The 24,362-nt window shown below is 37.7% G+C and overlaps 1 protein-coding gene across 5 annotated transcripts; it reads right to left on the bottom strand.

Annotated features, from left to right (window-relative positions):
* Positions 1-694: 694 nt before the first annotated feature.
* On the bottom strand, positions 695-24,043 carry LOC101175281 (interphotoreceptor matrix proteoglycan 1-like). Of its 5 annotated transcripts, XM_011490318.3 has the most exons (19): positions 23,602-24,043; positions 19,366-19,581; positions 18,560-18,726; positions 18,454-18,482; positions 17,722-17,756; positions 17,568-17,614; positions 17,334-17,483; positions 16,217-16,275; positions 15,765-15,964; positions 15,349-15,690; positions 12,190-12,842; positions 11,675-11,764; positions 7,235-7,454; positions 6,555-6,765; positions 6,171-6,356; positions 5,877-6,060; positions 2,174-2,257; positions 2,033-2,051; positions 695-1,819 (listed from the first exon to the last, which is right to left on the bottom strand). In XM_011490318.3, exons 1-19 carry the CDS (start codon positions 23,666-23,668, stop codon positions 1,752-1,754), a joined length of 3,027 nt encoding a protein of 1,008 aa, XP_011488620.1. In that variant the 5' UTR covers positions 23,669-24,043; the 3' UTR covers positions 695-1,751. The 5 variants fall into 5 exon arrangements, 4 of the variants coding, with proteins under 4 accessions (XP_011488620.1, XP_011488622.1, XP_011488621.1 ...); XM_011490320.3 differs by lacking the exon at positions 11,675-11,764; XM_011490319.3 differs by lacking the exon at positions 2,033-2,051 and having other exon boundaries at positions 23,602-24,042.
* Positions 24,044-24,362: the final 319 nt, after the last annotated feature.

Raw genomic sequence — 24,362 nt, 5'->3', positions numbered from 1 at the left:
ACCATCAGCAAAACTACCACGAGAAATACTCATCATTTATTATCAACAGCATAACGATGTTATTAAAAAGAATCCACAGACTTATTGTACTTTAAAAATGTTGAAATTACATCAAATACACATATTCATTTGTATAATTAGTTTTAAACATATCGTTGCATACTGACTTGGACTGGGTGGCTGTTGGGACGCGTTTTAAGTTCTGGAGTTCATTGAACGCATCAAGCAGAGATCTGATTGGCTCTCAGTTCTGTCGCTCAGCCTGTTAGGTAATTTGGACCAATGGGGTTCAGCTATGGGCCGAATAAGAGAAATGGGAGGGCTGATGCGGCAGTGAGGGAATATAAAGTTGGGAGAAGCGCTCTCGCCTCGGCGGGAGAGATTCAGGAGCTGCTGAATTAATTGTACGGCGTTTGTTGCGGTCTGCAGTAATCGGAATAAAGAACTTTAAAAGAGGTTAAGTCTCCGTGCCTCAGTGTGGGAAAGAGACGCTACATTATTGTCTGGCTCTTTCGAAATTACATTTCAAAATATGTGGCGTTTATGGCTTTCTTGACCAGAAAGGTTCCCGACCCCTGTGCTAGAATATTCTGAGTACATATAAATAAGATAATTAAGCATTGATATATGGATTCCCTAAAAGACTAGTGTGCGGGACTAATTAGTGCACCGGAACTTGGACACATTCTCGCTATTTTTTTTTTTTTGACGGGAAATATGTCGTCACTCATTTATCAAAGTATAAACCTACTAAGTATGAGGATTTTAAAATGTATGTTTTTGGATCCACCATGTTCTGATCATACAAACTTAAATGATTTATAAAATAAATATATTTACATCATCTACCTAATCACACTTTTTACCTCCATTTTCCAAATGACAAATCATTAAACCGCAGTGCATTGTGGTCTGTATTTTTATTACCAGTTTATGTGACTGTTTATGTTAAGGTTCAAATATGTGAGGGCAAATGCAGCAATGTGCATTTTGCCCTCACGGATTATGTGTGGCCAGCATAAATTTCCATCAGTTTTTGTGCTTGGTCGCACGTAAATACGTGTGAATGACATCGGCCGTATTAATAAGTTCTGAACTTTTAGATCATAGTCAGAGTAAATAATCAAACCTGATCACCTATTTTACATTAAGAAAAAATAATTCAAAGTAAAACTCATTAATTCAAAGATTTTAAGACTTTGACAAGCAAAAAAGCAAAATAGAATCCCTCAGCTCTTTTTATTAGAAAATGACACTTTATGGTTTTATTTTTTATAAAAAAAAAAATATGTCAAAGTCACAACAAATGATTAGTGGTGAAAGTTGTGCATTGGAACACACTGACTGCTGCCAGTATTTCTATAAACAGTACATTCTCTTTTTGGGACACAACAGTGTTAAGGAATGGCATAAAATAGACAATTTTACAACCGCTAAGACACAGTCAAATGCATGAGTCTGTAAATAATAAATACCTCATTGTGAGGAAAAAAACCCTTGCAAAGGACGCACAGGAAATGTTCCTACAACTCAACATGAAATAAATATTAGCTTTTCCTTGAACACACGCTTGATCTTCGTAGCTCATCGTCTAACGAGACATTTATGAACTATGAACAATTCAGGTCGTCCACCTGTACTTGCAGACTACACAGTATAACAGCAATGCTCGCCTGTTCTACTGTTCCTGATGTGCTGCAACGCCGCAGTGTTGAGAGATTTGTTCACATGGTCGTCAAAGAACTGTCACTTCAAAACAGTCGCTGTCCGATGCTCTCAAAAGACAACACGTCCTGTTCTCGTTTGGCAGTCGCCACGTCTACAGGAAGCAAGAGAGACAGATGATTTAGGATGCGCCACCACAAAATTGTCATGTAAACAACCGTGTGCTAGTAATAGTAACCAATGATACTGATCCACATCTGTTAAATAATTTATCTTGCTGGTTAAAGTTCATACATGCATGCGAAAAAGCTCAGACTGATTTGGTCTGTGAGAGAAAAATCAACAGCTTTATGCAAAAATGTTTTACCTTTGGATACATCATACAGCTGAAAAATATTTGCATTATTATTTGCCAAAGTTTGAACAAATTTATTAAATGTAACAAAAGTATGTAAAGTCAGTTTCAATATTTTTTTGAAAATGGGGAAAAAGAAAACAGGAATCGTACCTCATTGAATGGTAGACGGTGATGAAAGTCCACCATTTCTGAAACTAACTTTTCAGATCTTGTTGTGTAGAGTTGTCTGGGGATCTGTGGAGGTTGAAAGGACAAAGGTTCAGAGGTAGATGGGTTCCATTTGAGGGCGCATTCAGACCAGGACAATTTAGTGGACTTATTGGCCAGGAAAGAGTGGAAACTCTCACCTACACTTGTTTAGTTTTGCTTTCTCATTGCACTTTAGAGTGAAGACCTAACCCAATTTTTTTTATTAGAATTTTTGAATTAAATGTTTGTTTCTTTCGGGCCTAAGGGGTATACGTGTATTACTTGCCTACATCATTCCAGGCTGACAGACAAGGTAAGACAGGAATCTCCCTGGACAATGATGTTTGCGGATGACATTGTAATTTGCAGTGAGAGTAGAGAGCAGGTGGAGGAACAGCTAGAGAGGTGGAGGTTTGCTCTGGAAAGAAGAGGTATGAAGGTCAGTCGTAGTAAGACAGAATACATGTGTCTGAACGAGAGGGATCAAGGTAGAAGCGTTAGGTTACAGGGGACTGAGGTGAAGAAGGTGCAGGAGTTTAAGTACTTGGGGTCAACAGTTCAGTGTGATGGGGATTGTGGAAAAGAGGTGAAGAGGCGAGTGCAGGCAGGGTGGAGCGGTTGGAGGAAAGTGTCAGGAGTGTTGTGTGACAGAAGAGTGTCAGCAAGACTCAAAGGAAAGGTGTACAAGACAGTGGTGAGACCAGCTCTGCTCTATGGGTTAGAGACGGTAGCAGTGAGACAGAGACAAGAGGCTGAGATGGAGGTAGCGGAGATGAAGATGTTGAGGTTCTCCTTAGGAGTGACCAGGTTAGACAGGATAAGGAACGAGTACATCAGAGGGACGGCTCATGTTGCCTGTGTTAGCGACAAAGTCAGAGAAGCCAGACTGAGATGGTTTGGACATGTTCAGAGGAGGGATAGTGGATATATTGGTAGAAGGATGTTGGAGATGGAGCTGCCTGGCCGGAGGGCAAGAGGACGACCAAAGAGGAGATATTTGGATGTCTTAACAGAGGACATGAAGTTGGCTAATGTTAGGGTAGAAGATGTCCATGATAGAGTGAGGTGGAAAAGGATGATTCGCTGTGGCGACCCCTGATGGGAAAAGCCGAAAGAGAAAGAAGAAGACTTGCCTACATCATTCCCTTTCGTTGAATCTCTGTTTAGTTTGTCTGAATTAAAGCAGGGATGGGCAAACTTTTCGACTCATGGGCCACAAAGGGTTCTAAAGTTCGATAAAAGGGCCGGACCAGGAGCAGATGTTTTGGTAATCCACCTTTGGAAATAACAAGGAATCTGAACGAAAACAATTTACGGTAATTGAAAATTGATATAGATTTTAATACAGAACATTTGTGCGTTTTTATTTTAAAACCATGGCTTTTGTCTTAATTTTAGAGCCAATTCAACCAATGGCTTAATGTAGGCTTATGTCAAACGCAAACTTGCAGGAATGCTGCGTTCATTTGGTGTTTGAATGATTGGAAGAATGAAAAACAACAAATCTTCCAACACCACATGGATGCTAGAGCAAACTTTTTCTTTTGAGGGCCATATAACTTTTTTCTACTCTGATTTGTCTAATTTTAAATGTCTTTTGTCTTTCTTTTATTGTGAAGCACTTTGGTACCCTGAAGGAGTTGTAAAGTGCTATATGAATAAAGTTTCATTCATTCATTCATTCATTGATGGTCATCTAATAAAATAAACAACACTATTTATGAAATAAAAAATAACCAAATAACACTGATTTTTAAAGAAAAAAGTCAGGAAAAATAATTCAAATTAATTTCAAAGATATTTTAAATAAGTAGTCTGTCTTCTCCCTTCATAGTCCATTTGAGACTTTGGAGGGCTGCAGCTCCTTACACATCTCACAGTTTACGCTACACTTATGTCCTGCATGTCTGTTTCTCATAGTGCAAATGAAAAATTGTCAAATTCTCATGTCTTGTGCTGCAGCTGGGCAGATATCTGCGTTACCTTTTCACCAGTCCAGTGTTCCTTCTTTTATCATGGGAGTTGCATTCTAAAAATTACATGTGATCGATGAAATCCACAGAGTAGGACTACAGATGTTTTATGGCTGTAAATCTCCTCACTACACACTTTCTACACTTGTGTCAGACAGACATGAACATTTTTACACTTTTCTCTTGTTTAAACTCTCAAAGTTCAAATTTTAATTGAAATTAAATCCAGGATTAGCCTATAGAATGAACACAAAGATCTGATCGCCATCAATTAAGAGGAGGAGATTGATTGTCAAGGTCTACAGCCAATCAGTACACGAAACAGGGTGTTCTGTCTGGAAAAAAAAAGCATCATAATTGCTCTAAAAGAATGAGTAAAACCACGAGAGATGAACTGCGATGTAGAAAGGGAACACAGTCTTCTGTTTTATTTGACAGGGATTTTTAGAGGGTTTCAGATCAGGGGACAGACTGCAGAAGGGTGGATTAAAATGTCCCGTTAAATGTGGGTCTTGATCCCATGGCCAGATTAAAAAAATGAAAAAAATAATGGGTCTCTGATAGTGTTCACCAGGCCGGACCAAACCTGGAGGTGGGCTGTAGTTTCCCCTCCCCTGATTTACAGTGTAGTGCACTACTCCAGGATTCGTTTACAAGTACGTTGGACTATATGACCAACATCTTTATTTACTTTTCTTTTCACCTTTCGGCATATCTTTTTAGGGGTCATTGCAGCAAATCAGCTTTCACTGATTCACACAGGTGTTTGTCAGAGATTTTCATGCCGGCAAATATACAACACATATGACTGTGTGGCAATTTTTTTTGTTAATTCAAGTAATGAATAGTTTATATAATAATGCAATTTGGAAATGCTGTATAAAAGAGAAAAAAGGTCATAAAAACTTAGTGTTTCTGTTCTTCTGAACATTTTACCAACCAAGACATATGTTGGTGATGGACACATCTGCCATTAAGATCATTTAACATGTAGATGTAGTCCAAATCTCTGGGCACAAACACGGCATTTGGAGGTTTTAGCTAGCGCTTCTGCCATCGCACGACACTGCTTTTGTGGTTAATGCTCGTTGACTTTCTCTGTATTTTTTGTTGATAGTTCCTACATAAGGGATAAAAATAGTTTGTTGTGTTGAAGCCTGTTGTTGAAACCAGTCAAAGGGTGTTGTGATGAAAATAGCACCTTATCTGATACGGCACTCCTCACAGGGGGGTAATTTTTTTCCTGTTTAATACTAGGAGCCACATACTTCACACTTCTCAGAAACCTACTTTGCATGTTCCATCTACACAAATTAACATGAACTGTCCCACCATAGCAGATTTCTAAACCAAATGCTCAGTTGTGGTGTGAATGCGCCCTTTAATGTTAGTGACCCAGAAAAGGTCTAACAAGACAACACATAGATGAAGGCAAGTACTTTTCTAAACCTTGCATGAGGAAATCTACCAACAACACAGAAAATGGACAAAAGTCAGTTTCTGCTTTGTGACTTTGGAAAAGAAGAAAATACACTAGAAAGGTAGCAAAGTTGGAGCAAGAATGAGGTGTAAATGGAAGAACATAGTTTTAGTCCCAAGATAAAAAGTAATTAGTTTGTTTGAACATTGTAGTAGTAGTTGAATTGGGTTAGTAGTCGCATTAGATTGTTGTGCAGCATTGCACAGAGTACCTCAATATTCAGATGTATATTTTCAATCGAGGCAAAATGCTCTTGTTCAGACTGTTGGGATTGGGAAGAGACTGAGCTTGAAGGACATGGTAATGTAGACACGTGAGTTAAGATGCCATCATCATTCTCAAATACTGGGTTCTCCCTCAGAGTGTTCTCAAAGGCATAGGGAGCAAGGGTGTGCCTACAATGTAAGGACACATGCAGAAGTGAATAAAATACACTTGGGCCACCCTTGGAACTGTAACAGTTTTGAAAAATGATTTGGGGGGAAAAATACAGGCTCCTACTCACACTAAAGTCACCGCCTTCCTGGTTTTCACACATTTCTTGTTGATGAATATCAGAATGCCAATGATGGCACAAACAAGGCAAAGACTCCCCACCAAGCAGGTAACGATGAGTGACGGATCCAGAGGCACCGACACCAGCTCGGTGCAGCGTTCTCCATGATAGTGCCAGTATTTACCGACAGGGCATCTGAAACAAGTAACATAGAAACGCCCTAATGACCCCTTCTTTAGCTTTTTGTTAAAAGTATTATTCAAAATGTGGATATGTAACGCAAAACACATTATCTTGCTGAAATAAACAAAGCCTTATGTGCTTATTTAAAAAAAAAAAAAAAAGCCCTCATAAGGGCGCAATCGTTGCCATTTATGAGTCTGCTGTCTGTACCTGCAGGTGACTCCATGGCCAGGGATTATTTCGCACTGGCCTCCATTCATGCAGTAGTCTGGCTGCAAAAGACAGGTGCTCTGGCAAGGCAATCCATCAAGGGTGCTGTAACCGGGATCGCACAGACACTCGGCTTCGTTGGTCCAACTGTTCACCACGCAGCGCGAAAACTCATTGCAGGCCAGGAATTTACAGGGATCTGCTTGGTCAGCTGAAGCCCATGGAACACAGAGACCGCCGGCATAGAAGAGAAAGGTGAAAGGCAGAGCGGAGGGGTAGAGAAAAGCTTATTAATATTAATGAAGACTCTTACTGTCTGTAGGTTTAGAAAAGAGGCTTGAAGGACATTTTGATTGATGTTGAGTGGAAGCGTCTTCTTTACATAAGGCATGGTTTTAATGAGGTCACTTACAGCCGTGAACTCATCCAACCACAGAGATGCATTCCGTTTTTATTGAGCTATATTAAAAGATTCCAAACAGATGCATGCTGGGTAAAATTGGATGGGGACTCTGCAAATACTGACATTTTTTTCTTCAGTTTTCTCCCCCCTCTTTTCCTTTTTTATTGTTTTTTATTTAAACATTTTAAACAAATTTTCCATTAATAGGTTAGGTTTAGCAAAAATTGTTGCTTTGGTGACCCAAAGCAGTTTTGTTGCCCCAAAAAAATAGTCTCACCAGGTTCGACCTCCAAAGAACGACTGTCAATCTCGATGTCGAGCCGTTTAGATGCTGCACTGCAGAAGTCTTCAAGCACACAATGCACAGCTTCTGTGACATTATAGGGTACCGGCTTGTCCAGTTTCATCCGGCTGTTTACCACAACACTCCCGTTCCTGAAGTTGAGAATTTCCAGCTGCTTGAATCCAGTCAAATTGGTCTGTAAATATGGCAAAAGCTGCACAAAAGAACAGACAAAGCATATTATTTAAGTGCTCCATTTTATTTAAGGGTTAGTAGTGTTAGTCACCAAATTGCCGTAGAGTTCCAGAATTAAGCAAAATTGTATAAGGCTATGTCCAAATTCCTTCACTACTCATAAGTACATTTGCCATGTTGTAGTGCTGTCCGCATCTACAATTTCAAAATCAAGTGCCCTAGAAATTTCTCAAAAGTCTTTCCAAAAATCTGTGTGGATCAATGCTCACTAGATTTGCACATTTAGACCACAGTGCATTGTGTTTAAACAATTTTTCCGAAATAAATATATATAAATGTATTTTTTTTATACCGTCAACACTTTCATTATCTAAATACAGTGCATTCATAAATCGACTTTCACTTCGTGAAATCTGTGATGTCATATTTGGCATAAAAAAAAAATAGTGAGCATGGTGTTCGAATTGGTTTAGAAATCCAGGGCACTACATAGTTCTGCACTAGATAGATTTTTAGTTGTTAGGCATTAGGGTGGGAATTCAGACATAGCCCAAATTCCTTTTTTTTTAAGTGAGAAAAAAGAATATGTTAATGTAAATTATTTAAATTACAATAAATGCACTGTTTGTTGGTGTAAACATTCTGCTAAGGTACAAAAATAATTGGGGATTTACAGATTCTAAATCATTCCAGACACGTTTCGCTCTATAAATTATATAAATAGTCTATAATTAAATGTTGATCCGAGCATCCAGCTTGCATAATTCCAAGCGGTGAAACAAAATCCAGAACATAATTGTTGTTCAATTTAGAGGCGACATCAGGAAGACAATACACTAGTCACTAAAGCATCAAAAGACAGAAGATGAAAAAAAACAGACTTCAAAAAAAGAACCTCACAGGAAAATGGACAAATACTGCTTAAATCTTTTATCAATCTGATTGCATTCAAAGTTGGGATCCTATTTTGGAATAATAGTTGTTGTCTCACAAGGAAGAAATCCAGGAGCAATTTAGGTATTGCAGCAACCTAAAAATTTTAAACTAGTTTTTAATGTTTGTATTGAAGAAAAATGACATGAGAAAGCCATTTTCATAAAGCCTAAAGTTGTTAATTTATTTAAATCAAATTACTAAAGATATTTGCACATTTCTTGTTTTTTTTTTTCCAAAAACCTTTATTTTTAAGTAATTTTAACTTTCACATTTTCTCATTTTTTGTGTCCTCCTACACTTAGATGTACAGCTTAGATAACTGAGAAACCAATCTTGTAAGACTTTAGATGGATGACCTCAGAGTTATTCAGGATGCGGAGGAAGTCAGCCAGCTGAAGTAATGGACCTGCAGCAATGTCATCGATCTACACCACTCTCTTTCTAACCACTCCACTTTCATGCGAGGCAACCATCAAATCGCCTCGGTGTGAGAGAGAGATTACAATACTTTAATAACAGGCCTAGGTGTTGTGCTTGAGATAAGAAGCCTTAAGGAGTTTTGCTCTGATCGGGTTACCGCACCTATCACTAGTGTTCATAGAGGCCTACTTTTCTTTAGCTTACCGGTATGTTTGCTAATGGTGAGGCAGAGAGCACATGGGTAATAACAGCTCCACAGTTTGTTGTGAAGCTGCATTTTCTTTCAGGGCACAATGTCAAAGACTTATCATGCTTGTAGACCTACAAACTGCCTTTTCTCACAACAACATACCTCAAAACTACTGCATCTATGGTTCCTGTGATTTCTTTTTTGTATACACATAAATTTCATGCACAACATGCCACAAACACATCCATTATTCCACGCAAGGTTACACATGTATCTACTGGTTATCATTTTAGAATAAAGGAAAACATTCCCCCCTACTACAGACTTGCTATATTATATCTTTTTATGTTATAAAGCTCAACAAATCTAGTCGTTCCAAACTCCATGTACAATTTTAATGGTTGCTTCACAAACCAGTAGGTACAGGAGTAATATATAGTTATATATATATAAATATATATTTATATGATGTAACATCAATTTCACTATATCCATTTAAATGGGCTCTTTCCCATTATTTATAAATGGATTTTATATTTTTAAAAAGCCCATTTAACGGACGAGTTGTCAACAACTCCTAAAAGGTCACCAAAGATATATTGACAATCTACACAATAATCGAAGTACTCACCAGTTCAAACATCTGATCACCTAAATTTTGCCAGGTGGCCAATAATATCATTAGCAATTACCACAATGGAAAGAAGGATATGAGGTTTGGGCAACCAGTAAAACTTGGAGATGGAGTGTCTTTAATGTACGATTTAAGATTTTTTCTCTGTAGGATATTTCTAGCTCTATATCCATGGATAAATGTGGTACATCTGTAAGTAGACATGCAATAAAATGTGACACTTATGAAAATACGTACTTAAAAATGTTTTTAAAAACAACACACAAATAAAACAATATACAAATAATATTGACTACTTTTATTCCAGTTGCGGTAACAGTCCTACATACAGATTTGGTACGTCTGGATCAGGTAACCCAGTCACTTCAGCATGTACAAACCTGACTGATATCCCACTAAGAAGATTGAAACCATTATTAGCACAATGTGTATGTGTTGGCACTGACTGGAATTACGCAAAGCCTCTTACATTCAAGTCACAAACCAATGACCAAAGCAGACAAAGGGCCCATGATTCAGACTACCCAGAGTTAGCTTATTTGTCTTTTTTGTACCAAGCAGACCAGTTTTAAAAAACACAACTTGCATAAAGCTAATATTCAGTATGTATATGCTAAGGCTAAAACCATACTTCACATCGGTCCTGTTAGTCGGCCTTCATAGGTTTTAAGGCATCACAGAAGCAAGCTTAAATAATGCATGAAAATGTTAATATAGGTGTTTTTAACTCCCTCTTATATTACGACACAAAAAACATACTTAGTCTAGTCTTTCACTAAAATTTCTCAATGCAACACATTGTAAATCCAGCCACAGATTACATAAACAAGGAAATGCCTCTTTTCCTTTTGATACAAATTATCAGAGGGTCTGGTATGTTAGCTTACTAGCATGCTAGGTAATGTGACCATGCGACTAGCCAAAAAGAAAAATGACAAAATAAAAAAACGAGTAACATAATGGTGGAAAATCAAATATTGTAGATTCTAGTCTGTTGGTGCATAACATTACCATAATTCATTGACACCAAGAATCTGTTTCTCTTCATATGTTTTAAAGGTTGATTAAAAACAGATACATTTAATGCTTAGGAGTTTATTTAACACCAATATTAAAGTACATATCATTAAGTTTTGATGTGCTCAGATTTCCGTTTGAGCCAACTTCAGTTATTCTTGGGTTTTTCTATGACTGTTAGAAATGTGTATTTCATTGGGCTGTGACAGTTTGCAACAACTTGTAAACCAAAGTTTTAAGAAAATCTAAAAAAATACATTAGTTTTCTTACACATCAATTTTGTATTGGTAATTTAGTATACTGTATTTGAAAGTATTACATTTTTCGTAACATCCATACAACATTGGTGAAAAAAATTGTCTTAATATCTTCTGAAATGCCAAATTCTCATTTGTGTCTCCAGTCAGTCATAATTGATTTTGTAGGTACTCGTATAATCGTCTTGTTTTTTTATTTATTTATTTTTACACTTTTAACAATTAATCTGTCATTAATCTGAAGCTTGAAGTTCTTTTGATGATTTGCGCTGGCACAGTTGCTGTTATTTACTGTAATCTAACTTTTTTTTTTATCCCCTGGGGTTTTCCTTTCTTACAGTAAGCTCTGACACACACAAAAGCAGTGCCAATGGTGCACCAACAGTGATATCCCCATATAATGCAGCCCTCACACTGCTAATAATCTCATCCAACTATGTGTAAACTAGTTTGACAAGAACTTAATTGTTGTTAAAAAAAAAAGAAATCATATACCTCAAATTCAGATCATTGGCTTTTAAGCAATTTTTTCTGTGTGTTAGAAACACATTAATAACGTTAAGGCGAATTCACAAAGGTTAGTCAGTGTAAGAATCACAGGTAAATCAAGAGGCATGAACGAAGATTTTATATTGAAAGCGTAGGTTTTCAGAAATAGAAAAACAGTGGGTGCCTTCATAGTTGTAGGTACTGCATTGAAAAAGTTAGAAAAGTAGAAAAGCAGGGTGCTCGAAGAGGCATTGGAAAAGTAGATCCGTTATTGAGATAAAAATACAAAAAATACCGGAATAGACGCTAAAGTTGTTGGTCTCTTAGGCCCGGATTTACTGAATGCTCCAGGGTTTGGCGACTTTCTGGACCCGGGATGTTGTGTCTAAGCGAAACAGAACAATTTTACCTTCTTTTTCTCTGTTCAACTTTAACATGCTGGCTCATCTCAGAGAAACGTTAAAGTCGCATTCAAAACTTGGCAACTGGTTGAGTCATGTTGTACAAACCTCCCTGCCAAAATATTTTTTGAGTACATAGGTTGTCAAAAACTACTTTAAGTGTGAATGAAGGGCAAAATGGTGTGAGGATAAGGCCTTTTTGTAGAGTACATCCTCACTTTTATACCATAAACAATTTTAAGCACCACTTTAGGGATTCTCTTCAACACTTTTCTCTTGATTATAATACCCATTAAAACCAAAGTTTAATTGCACAGGTAATTTCAGATGTAAATGAAGCTCACAGAAGGAAGTATGAGAATGAAGCATGGAGTAGAATTATGTCAAGCACAAAGGCTTGTGTACCTACCAGCTCAAGAAAGGTATTCTCCAGTGATTTATATTCAGGCGAGCTCTTGTTGAACAGGTCATCAGAAAACATCATGTTAGTGACCCTCAAGCTAAAGAAAACCACCAGCTCTTTACTCTTGTCCACGGCAGTCATCAAAGGTGTGCTGACTTGTCTCATGGACGGTGCAGCTGTAGATTCGTATGGACGTTCATCAGACTCTGATGCAAATCCACTACCACTTTCCTCTCCCAGTGACTCGATCACCTCCACCACCACCGTTCTGTTCTGGGTTGGCATCTCTCCTTGAGTACTTGAGTTGTCCACAGGGAAGTCCACAGTGCCCGGGGCCACACCACTAAAGTTTCCCCTCACATCATTTCCATTATCAGGTGTTTCACCTATGTCCGTCGGCAATGGTAAAGGTTCCATATCTTGGTTTTCCTCAATGCCTTGAAGTGAGTCTTCAGGATGAGGAGGTAAGGAAACTGGTTCTTCCTCTGTGACTAATGTCTCCTCTAGCACTGGAGCTGTAAATTTTGGTGGGACAGTGGTTTCAGTCACAGTAGTTACATTTTCCTCAGGCTGAGAATCTGTAGGTGCAAAATATAGGTTTTCTTCTTCTTCTTGCTCTGAATGGCCTGTGTTTCTCCCTTCAACTGGTTTGGGCTTTTCTAAAAGAAAAGATAAATAAGGAGCAATTAATGTCAATTGACATCCAAGCTCATCTACGAATACAGGGTTTTAGTCCAAGATCATCACCAACTTGCCAATCAACACATTTTGTTCCATCTCTGTTTTCAACTGTGAATCTAACAGCAAGACAGTTCCATCAGCAAAATAATAATATTGAGCCATAAAAACCTTTTTAGGAGTAGTGATGGAGGCACAGAGGAACTCCACCACTCAGTGTAACATAAGCAAACACAAGATCCTATCAGCGCACTTACAGTTTCCAACAACACAGATATATTGACAGACACAACATCCTGTTTAGACTCTTTAAAAATGCAATTTTTTTATTTTTGTGATCACGTTCTTTACTTTGTAATCAGACCTCTTGCCTGTTAGAGTATTGAAAAAAAATTACAAGAAGTTTTGAGATTGTAGTAGTAACCCCATGTTGAAGGAATTTGACTACTAAATTATATTTTGACTTCTAACTATAGGATGCAAGGTATCTGAAAGTTTTGTTTTTTGCCTTGCTTTTAATGCTCTGAGATTCAGAGAATTCAGATGGGAAAAAAAACTGGTGTTTAATGATTTAATCGAAGAATTGATTTATATTTCTACAATTCAACCAGATCAATCTGTCTCAGCCAAGCTGTTAATCGACCTATACATTTATAAAATAGTTTCAAAATGAAATAAATCGGTGATATCAAAATTTGAAAATACCGTTTGGGTTGATAAAGGATCGTTTTACTATAACTTAAAAACAACCAAGTGCCATCATAGTGGACAACACACATGTAATGGCAGTAAAAAGTGATCAATCCATCATTAGTTCAATGTGTAGAAACACTTTGAATTCTCCAAAGACGTGACCATACAGTGTGGTAGAATGTTCTAATACTGTTCGGTTGGTATTATTTTGATGTTGAAAAAAAAACTGTACTGGACTTAATGAAAATAATGAATGGATTTACCATTAATTCTTGTTGCAAGTTTACACCTCACTCTTGAAAACTTCACCTGCACAGTTAAGAACCCAGGTATTTATCTCTGAGTCACATTGGTTAAAGTTTTGGCTAAAAATGTCCTGGATCGATTTTAGGTCAGTGAATTGCATCAAATTGGACCATTGAAAATAAACCGGCATTGACTATGAATCGTATCCTCAACCACAAATTATAATATGTATCGAATTTTTGTTTAAATGAATCGTGAAACCCCTAAAAAAAAAGGAACTTTATGCATTTCGTTTTTTAACTGATCAGTGTTATTAACAAGTGTATTTGATTTACAGTTGCACATTGTCAAAGTATGCCATATTTAAGAAAATGATGTTAACCTTATTTTCACTATTTTTTTATTCATATCTTAAGACATTTGAATATTCACGGTTCAAGCATGCCTGCTTCTACATATGAGCTCTTCTGGAATCCTGGATCTACTCAACCTTCTTCTTATGGAACATTACTTACCATCCCCAACAGCATTTTCCCCTCCTTCATTGAACACAATCGCCTGTTATCTTCTGCATAAGAAAAACTAACAATGAGCTCTCTGATTGGGTCTGCACTCTGCATATCAGTCATGTCATTTTTATTTGCTTCACACTGGTGGAATATGCATGCAATGCTCATCTTTCATTTAGCCTCTCTAAGAATGGTTAAAAAAGCAATAATTATTTATTATGCTTTATTGTTCACAAATACAAAAACGTGATTGCATTATTGACACATAATTGAAATACTTCATGGGAGAACAAAACATTTCAATCATCTAAAAGAAAAAATATTTAATTGTTTTCTTTTCTCGCCTTAAGTCAGATCTTGTTGCAATCTTTTTAATTTTCATAAAGTGTGACAAAATTTAACAGACAAATCCATGGAAAGAGATGTGCATGCTCAATCCAGAGACAGCTGTCTGTGTCAGTGCACATTCTCGAACACTGCAGTCAAATTGAAGTTCTTCCACTTCAGGTTAGTTTGTCTGCACTGCATGGGTTTGTAATGATTGGACTGCTTGCAGGGGCCAGTGTGTTATAGGGCTTTCTGAAACGGTGAATTGCCTCAGCAAGGAGCATCTGCAGGTGTGAAAACAAACCACCAAGTCTATATGTGCGGAATTTTCTATTTACTGAGTAAAATGAGAGTTCTTTACCCATATCCAATCAATTGTATTGTTATAGCTTGATCAAGTTGCTTTTAAAGTGGGGGCTAATCCTTTAAAATCATGGTTTTCATGGTTTTAAGAATATTTACATTAAAGAATTAGTAGAAACCCGTTATTCCATTATTTTCCATACGCTATTTTACTTAATGGTGTTATCATGCCCTTCATTTTCTGTCTTTTTTCAAGACTTTGCTGTCTCTGATCGTTTCTTAAATATATCTCCACCAGTTATTAGTTATTTTTTGCAAGTATTTAATAAAATACTAGAAATACAAAAGAAAGCCCTATTAAAAATGTTCTGGACTTTGTGATCTGAAATTGAAACAATGATGGACTTACCTTCTCTCACTAGCTCCTTAGACTCTTCCTGACCTCCACTATAACGCCCATTTGGTCTCCCCATCTTTCCTTCAGCTTCCTCCTTAGGTTTTATGAAAGTTTCCAGTTTTGTAGCTTGTTCTGTTGACCCCTCCTCTACAGGAGTGACAGTGGAAGTTGAAATGAAGGGCACAAAGGGGTGGGATTCTGGTATGACGGAAGGAACATCTAGAGAGTTTTCCAGCACTGTCAAAGTAGGGAATAAATTCTTTGCAAGACTTTGGTCCTCTGCCGTGGTGTCCTCGGATGGCAAGGTCTCAAGAGAGTTTATTTTAAGTTCAGCAAGTGGATAAACTGTGTTTACTGAAACAAAAGCATGAGAACACCTGAAGAGCTTTCATCGCAACATTTACATCAGTGATGAAGATTATGCTTACCAGCTTCAAAGCTGAGTGTCTGTATGTCCATGAGTAGCGACGGCTCCTTTCTCAAGGCCTTGACAATGATGTTCCTTAATTTTGGAGCATTCACATCCTCGCCCGCCTCTTGGTCGGGATCCTCCAAACCCTCAGGCTCATCACTAAGTTCTGTTTCTCCATTAAAGACCACTGCGCATCGCACTGACACGTCCTCCAATCTAATCAAACACAGAAAAAAAGAATCCCGTCGGGAACAGGAAGATTGGTTATGCATGTTTGGGATATTTAAAATAGAAAGATATAAGAGGATATTTCTAAACCTTAGGCCAAAAGATAATGTGTGGGTTTTTTTAAGAAAATGAAAGTATTAAGGAGAAATCTTTCTGTTTCAATTTTTGTCATGAGAGTAAAACTTTTAGACTTTCAGACCTCAAAGAAAACTTTGTACAAAAAAACCTCCTTCTACCCACCGAAATCCCAGAATGCGAATCTCCTTGAATCCAGGAACCTTTTCAAACACGTGGCGCATCTACACAGATAAAGGGGGACAAACTCATCATCATTTTGTCCGTGTCAATGCTCAGAGATGGGTAGACTAGATCATTCACTTAGATCGTTTTGACAGCTAGATAAATTCTGAATTTTCACAGAAATGTCCAAAACCTAAGAATAAAACGATTAGTGTTTCTCATCCCACTTCTCAGTCTAATGAATAACGAATAAGCAGTGCTTCAAAATAACAAAAAAAATAAAAAGCCAGACATAAGAGGGAAACGACTAACATTTATGGAAGTCCCTCGTTTATAACAGGAGTTGCGTTGTAAAAACCTGCAACGGACAAAATCTAAAAAGTACATTTACTATTGTTTTGAGGCTGTAGAGCCTCTTACTATACACTTTTCTCAGACACACATTAAAGTTTTCACATATTTCTCTCCTGTCAAAGTTCAAACCATAGAAAAATAAGACCAGTTTTGTATAGTCAAAACAAAGATCATCTTTCCAGGCTGAATACGTTCTTTACTGTACTGGCGAGGAGGAGATTGACACAGTTAGTCAATCTGGACATACAATTTCATGCACTGTTTTAAAAAGAAGCATGCAAAATTGCCAAATAAATCTGCAAAAACTGTGAAAGGTGATCCCCGGTACATCAAGGGACGATTGTAGATGCAAATATAAATGAAAACTTTGCCATGCAGACGTCCACAAATGACGGAAATGTAAATTTTTCTCAAACAAAGTTTCTCTTTTGTGCTGTTAAGCCAATAAAGGTTGTCGTGCAATTTAACATCTCTTTCGGTGCCCTTTATTTACTCTGTGATAATCTATATGATTGGATCTTACTATTCCAGGCCCGCAGTCATTGAGATTATCGTAAATCCTCAGGTTCCAACCCTAAAGCTGTTAAATCAATCAGGGTAAGTTTTACACCTGGGAATATTACAGGAGCTGGTATTTACATCCAGCCTTCTGTTGCATAACAGCTCAGTGAGCGAACCAGCTGTAGTGCTCTAAAGACAATAAAGACTCGTGGTTCTGCTCATTCCCTTCTAAAGTTTGAGGAGATTTGCCGATATTTCACACCTTTTCTCTGAGCTCTCCCGCAACACCTTCGTACTGTTGAACCTCGGGATTGCTGAGCAGTTTGCTGTACGCCGGGTCCACAACGGTGATGCTGAACTCCACGACGTATTCCTCGTAGTTCTCTTTTACACCCTCAGGATACTTTTTAATCTGATGGAGAAAAACACATGATGCAGATAAACTGGGGCCAAGGGTGAAACATTGGCGCTGTGTGAAACCCACAAACCGACGTACCACATCGGCCTCTGTCGGAAGCAGAATCAGAGGTGGAGTCCAGGAGCCTGAGTTTTAACAGCAACTCCACAGTTATATAACAGTACAATTGACCAACACCTGAAGAATTCAGTAAGTCATTTAAATGCGTCTGATAAATGAATGAGTGACTTACAATCACTGCCTGGCTCTGAAGTTCCAGTTACATAGCTGAAATAGAAATTACTCTAATAAGTTTATAGTTTTATGATGGAAATTGTAAAAAGAAAAATGAAGACCAGAATCTGCTTAATTTAACACTGGAGATGTCTCCAGTCACACCTAAAAAGCTCACGCTCTGACATACCATAACTCTTTGTTTGCGCAATCAATGTGAATGAGCTGATTTTGACTTGGAGAAAAGGGGCTTTTTTTATATCGGCTTTGAACCGATATGCAACAACATAAAGCGTTGCTTACCGGCGCAAAGCGACACAATCATCTAATTTATGTAGATTGTGTTCATATTGTGCCTATAAGTTAAAAAATTCCCCTTTTTTGAGAACTCCAAAATTTGAAGTTAGGGGAGTAAAAGGTTTTCTGGTGTTCTTTCTCAAGAGTACAAACATTCTTTTCCCATGCGATTTATAAAATACACACAAAACAGAAACTGTTTCATTCTTAGAATTATAGGGTCCCCATATTTTAGATATTGCTGGGGATGTCTTGCATACAAGAAATTGTATTGTATGCGGTTATTTACTTTATACTGATATACAATAAAAATCATTTTCTGGTGCTGCAGTGGCTCCATATTTTTTTATGACATGTAAATATATATATATTCTTAACTTTCTTCAAAACATACAGTAAAAATGGAACATTTACCAAAAAAATACCCTCAAACACCAATAACACCCACACTTACCCTTCACTTTCAGCTTGTTCTGCAACTCTCTGCAAAAAGAAAAAAAAAGTCTGTTATAGAAAAAGACTAATTGCTAATGAACTACTCGTGATCTTTTACCGCTCACTTTGGCGACAAGGTCCAGATGCTCCTGGGAGCTGCTGAAATTCTGGGCCAGGTCATCCATGCAGAGGTTTTCTTCCTGGCAGGTGTAAACCCATACTCTATACTCCTCCGGGCTTGGCACTCTGTCCAGAAAGATACGAAATGCTTCCCAAATGGCCTCCTGACAAACTAAAGAAAGAACCCCCACCCCACCCCAAGAAAATCAAAAGGGGAAAAAATGTGAATCACACAATAAAAATAAATGAATCAAACAGAAATAGATAGTTTGCAAGATTTACTAAAAAAGATGTGGGTTAAATAAATCAGTCTTAAAGGCAGAAAAGAATTCACTGCAGTGTTAAATAATTAATAAGGGCTACATAGTATTCTTCCATAAATTATGCATTTATTAAAACACCAAGGGTTATATGACTGATATAAAATAATAAAATTGTTTGGATGTACCAAAAAAGCAATATTTGTTCATATTGTTAATGTCAGAATTCATTAGTAGAATTTCTTAATTAAATTGTAGTAATTCTTTAACACAGAATCCCCAAAGCTACTATCAGCCTCATCTTCTGTGGTTAAAGCATGCATCAAATTGTCCAATATCTTGATGCCTGTGGGGAATTTCTTTCTCCGAATTCTCATTTCTGAAGCAATACTATTACCTCCAATACAATCAAATAAAATCCTGCTACAAAGCTACTGGTGTTCAGTTTGATTACAGAACAACTGCAATGACCAACAGTCCATGTCCATGGTGATAGATGTTTCTATTTGTTGTTTTCATTTTATATTCTCAGCTCTTCAGTTTTCCTTTACCTCTGAGTTTGTAATAGGCACGATGGCTGCCGATGACTGCTTTTACCGTCTCCTGCGGGCACACTTTAACACCTGTGGTGAAGAGCGTTGACCTTTTAATCCGATACGTGTCCTGCTCTGCTCTGACATTGGTTGCGTGTCTGATTGGTTTGGAAGCTTCCAGAAAGTGTCGGTACTTTGCATCTCTGAGTCCAAAGACACCATCACCAAGAAGTTCTGCAAGAGAAGATTGAGGATTAATGAACAACAACAGTACATTTTAGTGTGTTTTTCTAAACCAATGAGGAAATTACACAAACTATTGTCCACCAATTTTACAGCTTTTTTCAATATAGTAGTACCATAAGTACATATTTCTACTTTTTATCAGCTTTTTTTTTTTTTTCAACACTTGTCGAAGTGTCCTGGATCCCACATTGCTCTTGATTGTTGAGGTCTGCACAATGTAAGGCAGCAGAGCCCTCATCAATGTGTGAATATGTGTGTGTGTGTGCATGGATGAAAGGGACTTTGACTGTAAAGCTACACATCAAGCATTTGACTTGCATTTGTTGCTTAACAGGTGTTCTTTAGTGTGCGTGCTCCCCTATTCCTATATATAAAAGACTTGATGTCAAAATTCTGGCCGGGCACAAACCACAATTATTGATTTCTTCTCCATGGCACTTGTGTAAACTAAAAGGACACCATCCCTACATCACTACCAAACCTGAGTCCCTGATTGGTCACAGTTTGGTCAAAGTTCGACCTGGTTATACTTGCTAACATTAGCTTTACACATACTACACAATACAGCTACCACGCACATGACAATTGAACGTTCCATTTTCGATATGCTTTAAGGAAACTAAAAGACATGCCAATGCTCCCCTGAAAATGTGCCTTGAACCAGCCGCTCCCCTCTACGACCCTCCATTGGCCCTGACAACCCAAAAAACCCCAGCACCCGTACGGGTCAACCTTTAACCCTTACCTTAAGTCAGGTTTTCCACCAACTCACTGTAGAACAGGGTTGTTCATTCCTGGTCCTCGAGATCTACCCCCCTAACTGTTTAACAGACCTCCAAACCCTTCTAGTTGCTGATAAGCTCAATCAGATGTCTCCACATTCTGATTGAATGAACAAGCCAGTTAATCAGAAGCAAGCAGTTCAGGGAGAGCTGGAAAGCAGGCAGGGTGGTAGATCTCGAGAACCAGGAATGAGCAGCCCTGCTGTAGAAGATTTTCTAAATGACAAAGACTTCCAAAGCTCATTAACAAGGAGAACAGGAAAAATAATGTATCTGTATGTTGGCCTATATCTATGTTGAAATAAATAGTTAAACTGGTTTATGCAATTTTGTTAACTCTGGGTTCCTCAAGCAAAAGTAGAGAATGAAATATCAAAGTGTCAAGATAAAGGGAAAATTATCCTAGGTTGAGTCTGAATACTCCAAATGTTCTGTTGTGAATAAAGTCATAAACTGAGTGGTGTTTGGGATTAAAAAATTCACCACAAGAAAAAGAAATGTAAGAATCTTTTGTGAGTCATTTCACTGCGATTCCTTTTAAACTATTTTTAAGGTCAGGGTGTCATTTTACACTGTGTGAAACGATAAAATGAGCTTTTCAGAAAAAAAGCCTTCATTGTGATGCTAACTGGCACCAAGCACTAGTTAAGACGATAAGCTAGGATTTCAGAGTCCCTTGAACTAAAGAGCAAACAAATCCTCCTGCAGATTGGGAAATGAATCAAAGCTGAAAAACAAAACTAGCAAAAAATGAAAGGAAAAAATAGGCCAGTATGATTGTTATGAATGAAGACCTGTTACAGTTGTGTTATTCATAAACTGTGTGATTGAAACTGTTGCACCACAACATTCACATACACAAATTCAGAAATAGTTTTGTTAAAGAAATTGTAAATGGAAGGTTTTATTTACAAAATTTGACGTTGATAAACCTGCACTACAAAGGGAATCTACAATGAAAAATAGACTAACTTATGAGACCAATAGTCCATAATATTGATGAGTTATTGGAAAAACGTTGTTAAAGTCAACCAAGTAAAATTGAAAAATGTTGCTAAAAGTTACTTTTTTGTAAATAGCAAATTCAAGTGTTGATGTGTTGGTGTTTTATCAAATGTTAGCATTTATCCATAGATGGCTCTATGAAATCCCATTCCTCTAAGTCAGAAGCTTTCAAAGCAGAACATCAATGAATGATTAATTTGACAAAAGAAGATGAGGGTAAAAACACTATTTATGAATAGGATAACACTTACACAAACAAACTTGAACCAAAATATGGAAAGTAGCCAATTCAAAAAACATACTTAAAATTAACAAAAAAAGGGGGAAAAAGAAGTAAAATGGAAATTTAACTGACATCCTACTTTTCATGAAAATACTTTGTAAACATAAGCCTGCCGCTGTGTAGTTCAAAGCAAGGTTAGGCTCCTCTCTGTGATTACTGAATAATATGGTGCTCCTCTTTAATTAAGGTCCCGTCATTGGATTTACTTGTTACTTGTTTTATGTTTTTTGCAACAAGGTAACCCAAGAGAAACGGCACCATCCCAGAGATAAAGTTCCTTTATGCAAATGGAATTCTGAATCCATAATCCCAACAGTAGAAATCTTTGCAGTCTTCTAATTGAACTGAATACGCTGGATCCATTTTACGATAGCTTCTGTTATGTTTTTATTGCCAAAATCTTTTTTTGGAGCCCTGCCCCAGTCATTGTCAAGGAGCCTATTGGGGAATTATTCAGGGAATTAAACTTTTTATTTTATTTTAAATAAAATCTTGCATTATTTTATCTCAGAGCAGAAAACATGGAAATTAACTCTAAATAACAATGGTAATATTATTATTTTATCCAATGGCTCTAAAATATAATCTTTTACATAGTTATTCAAAGTTCAAACCTCAATTTTGGTTCTGTTTCATTTTGGTGAATGATTTCTGTCACGAAACAAACCACAAAAAAAAAACAAGAATTCCCAAAAATAATTTTTTTGCATTCGCTAATAGGCATGTTATCAATAAGAACAACCTTTCAGTTGGCTTAAACTATGTACTCAAATAAAACAATAAATAATAAATTCTTCTTACATTTAGCACAATACGCAATTGAGATTTTTAAGGTAAACATACTGGTATGCAGTAGGGATGCAACGATATACTTTTAACGCGGTTCGGTTCAATAGTGTAACATGCGATTTGATTTTTAATTGAGAATTGTGGCATCCCTAATTATAACAATACATAGGTTTAGAAAATCATTCAAGCCATTGTTTTTGATGATGTGGCGGTCCACCATTATCCACCATGTGCAGCTTCTACAACTGGAACTAACTACATGAATGCAGTACTTCATGATCTAAGATTAAATGGTGACTCGAGGCATCATGTCAAAGTTCAGGCAACGTTCAATAGCTTCCAGTGCTGCAGATGTGTGGCACCAGTGCTATAAATGTTATCACAGTTTGGCTGGAGAAGATGAGCCGCAGATACTATCCTACAGTCTAAAAGCACCCAGTTTGTTGTTTTCCTTTAATTCAAATCTAGCCTAGTATGATAAGCATGCAAACAATGCAACAGCACTCAAACCGAGCCTTTGTCAAATCTGTTCATTAAATGCTTTTTAGGTAAATGGAAGCCACTTATTTTGCATAAGTTGTCCGGGATTGGTAAAGCTAGTGGCCCTGATATGCACACGCACTGACACTGACACGAGCGTTACACCAGAGGAGGGAGAGTTGGAACGGGCCTTAAAGCCCACAGCAGCCGCAAAAAGGCCTCGCCGCAGAATTACAAGCCAGAAAAGATTAGTGTCCCGGGACTCAGCAAACAGAATGGCTTTTGTTTCCTTCTGTCTAATGAGCTCGCCCAGCAACATCACACTGAAAATAACAGTCAGTTATGAACACAACATTATTAAATCTCTATAAGTAAAAAATCTATTATATTTCTTTCTAGTTTAACTCCCTGTAACTTTTAATGAGTGCAAAAATGACAATGTCACCATTTGTTGTTTGACCTCCTAGAATTAAACTTTGTTGTGGGTTTTAGCCGATATTTAGCTAAATCTGGAGAGTGAATTTATCTCTAATTTTTACAGGCGTGCCCCCGGGGTAAAAAAAGTGAATCCCTTCTTGATCAGAAATGCTTCTGGCAGTCACAGAGCCAACATTTAAACCTGCTGTGCTTACAAAAACAGACCCAAGGCAATCTTGCCTCATTCCTTACCTCTGGTTTTACTTGCTTGGAGGGTAAACAGACACAAAGCGAAGAGGACTCCAGACTTCAAAAGCATGATGGGGGATTCTATGTGTCCTTCAAGCCGTGATTGACCATTTGTGAAGAAAATGCTGTGAAATCCAGAGCCTGTTTATCTCAAGTCCGTCAAATTAGGATGAAGTAGTCTCCTCATTTGTGCCGACAAACTTGTAGCATATATTTGCGCCCTGGCACCCTCTCCACAGTGATTATTTCCTGGGTGTAGTTGGATCCTTGTAGTTTCCTTCATGGATGGATGAGCAGTGAGTGAGCAAAGGGAGGGAGGAAGAGGAAGAAGGACAAATATTGGGGTGCAAACGAAAACCCACAGTCCCCTTCTACATACCCAGTGTGGCAACAGTGACGGGGTTAAAAAAGCAGGTTCTGTTTTGAGCTAATCTCTTTACCTTCTTCTTGCTGCTTGTAATCCTCGTGGGGCCACGTGGCCAGCTGGCCTCATCCTGTTAGTAACCTTCTGGACCCTCATCTGTCAGATGAGTGAACTTGGGGATCTGCCAGCTCTCCACACAAAAGCACGAGACGGATAAGTGACACAGAGCCTAGTGTTGTCCCTGTGATTTTTCTTTTCCTCCCAAAGCCACGCTGTATTTTCTCTGTGACGCAGTAAATCTGTAACTCTCAGTGATTATAGGTAACATGAGAGGTCAGGATTGGAGTTTTGTTGTGTGCAGCACATCCACTGAAAACAGGGTGGTTGGTGGGTTTCTTAC

This window comes from Oryzias latipes, chromosome 22 (genome assembly GCF_002234675.1).
Source record: "Oryzias latipes chromosome 22, ASM223467v1".
NCBI lineage: Eukaryota > Metazoa > Chordata > Actinopteri > Beloniformes > Adrianichthyidae > Oryzias > Oryzias latipes.
This window is presented reverse-complemented; position numbering and strand designations above follow the sequence as displayed.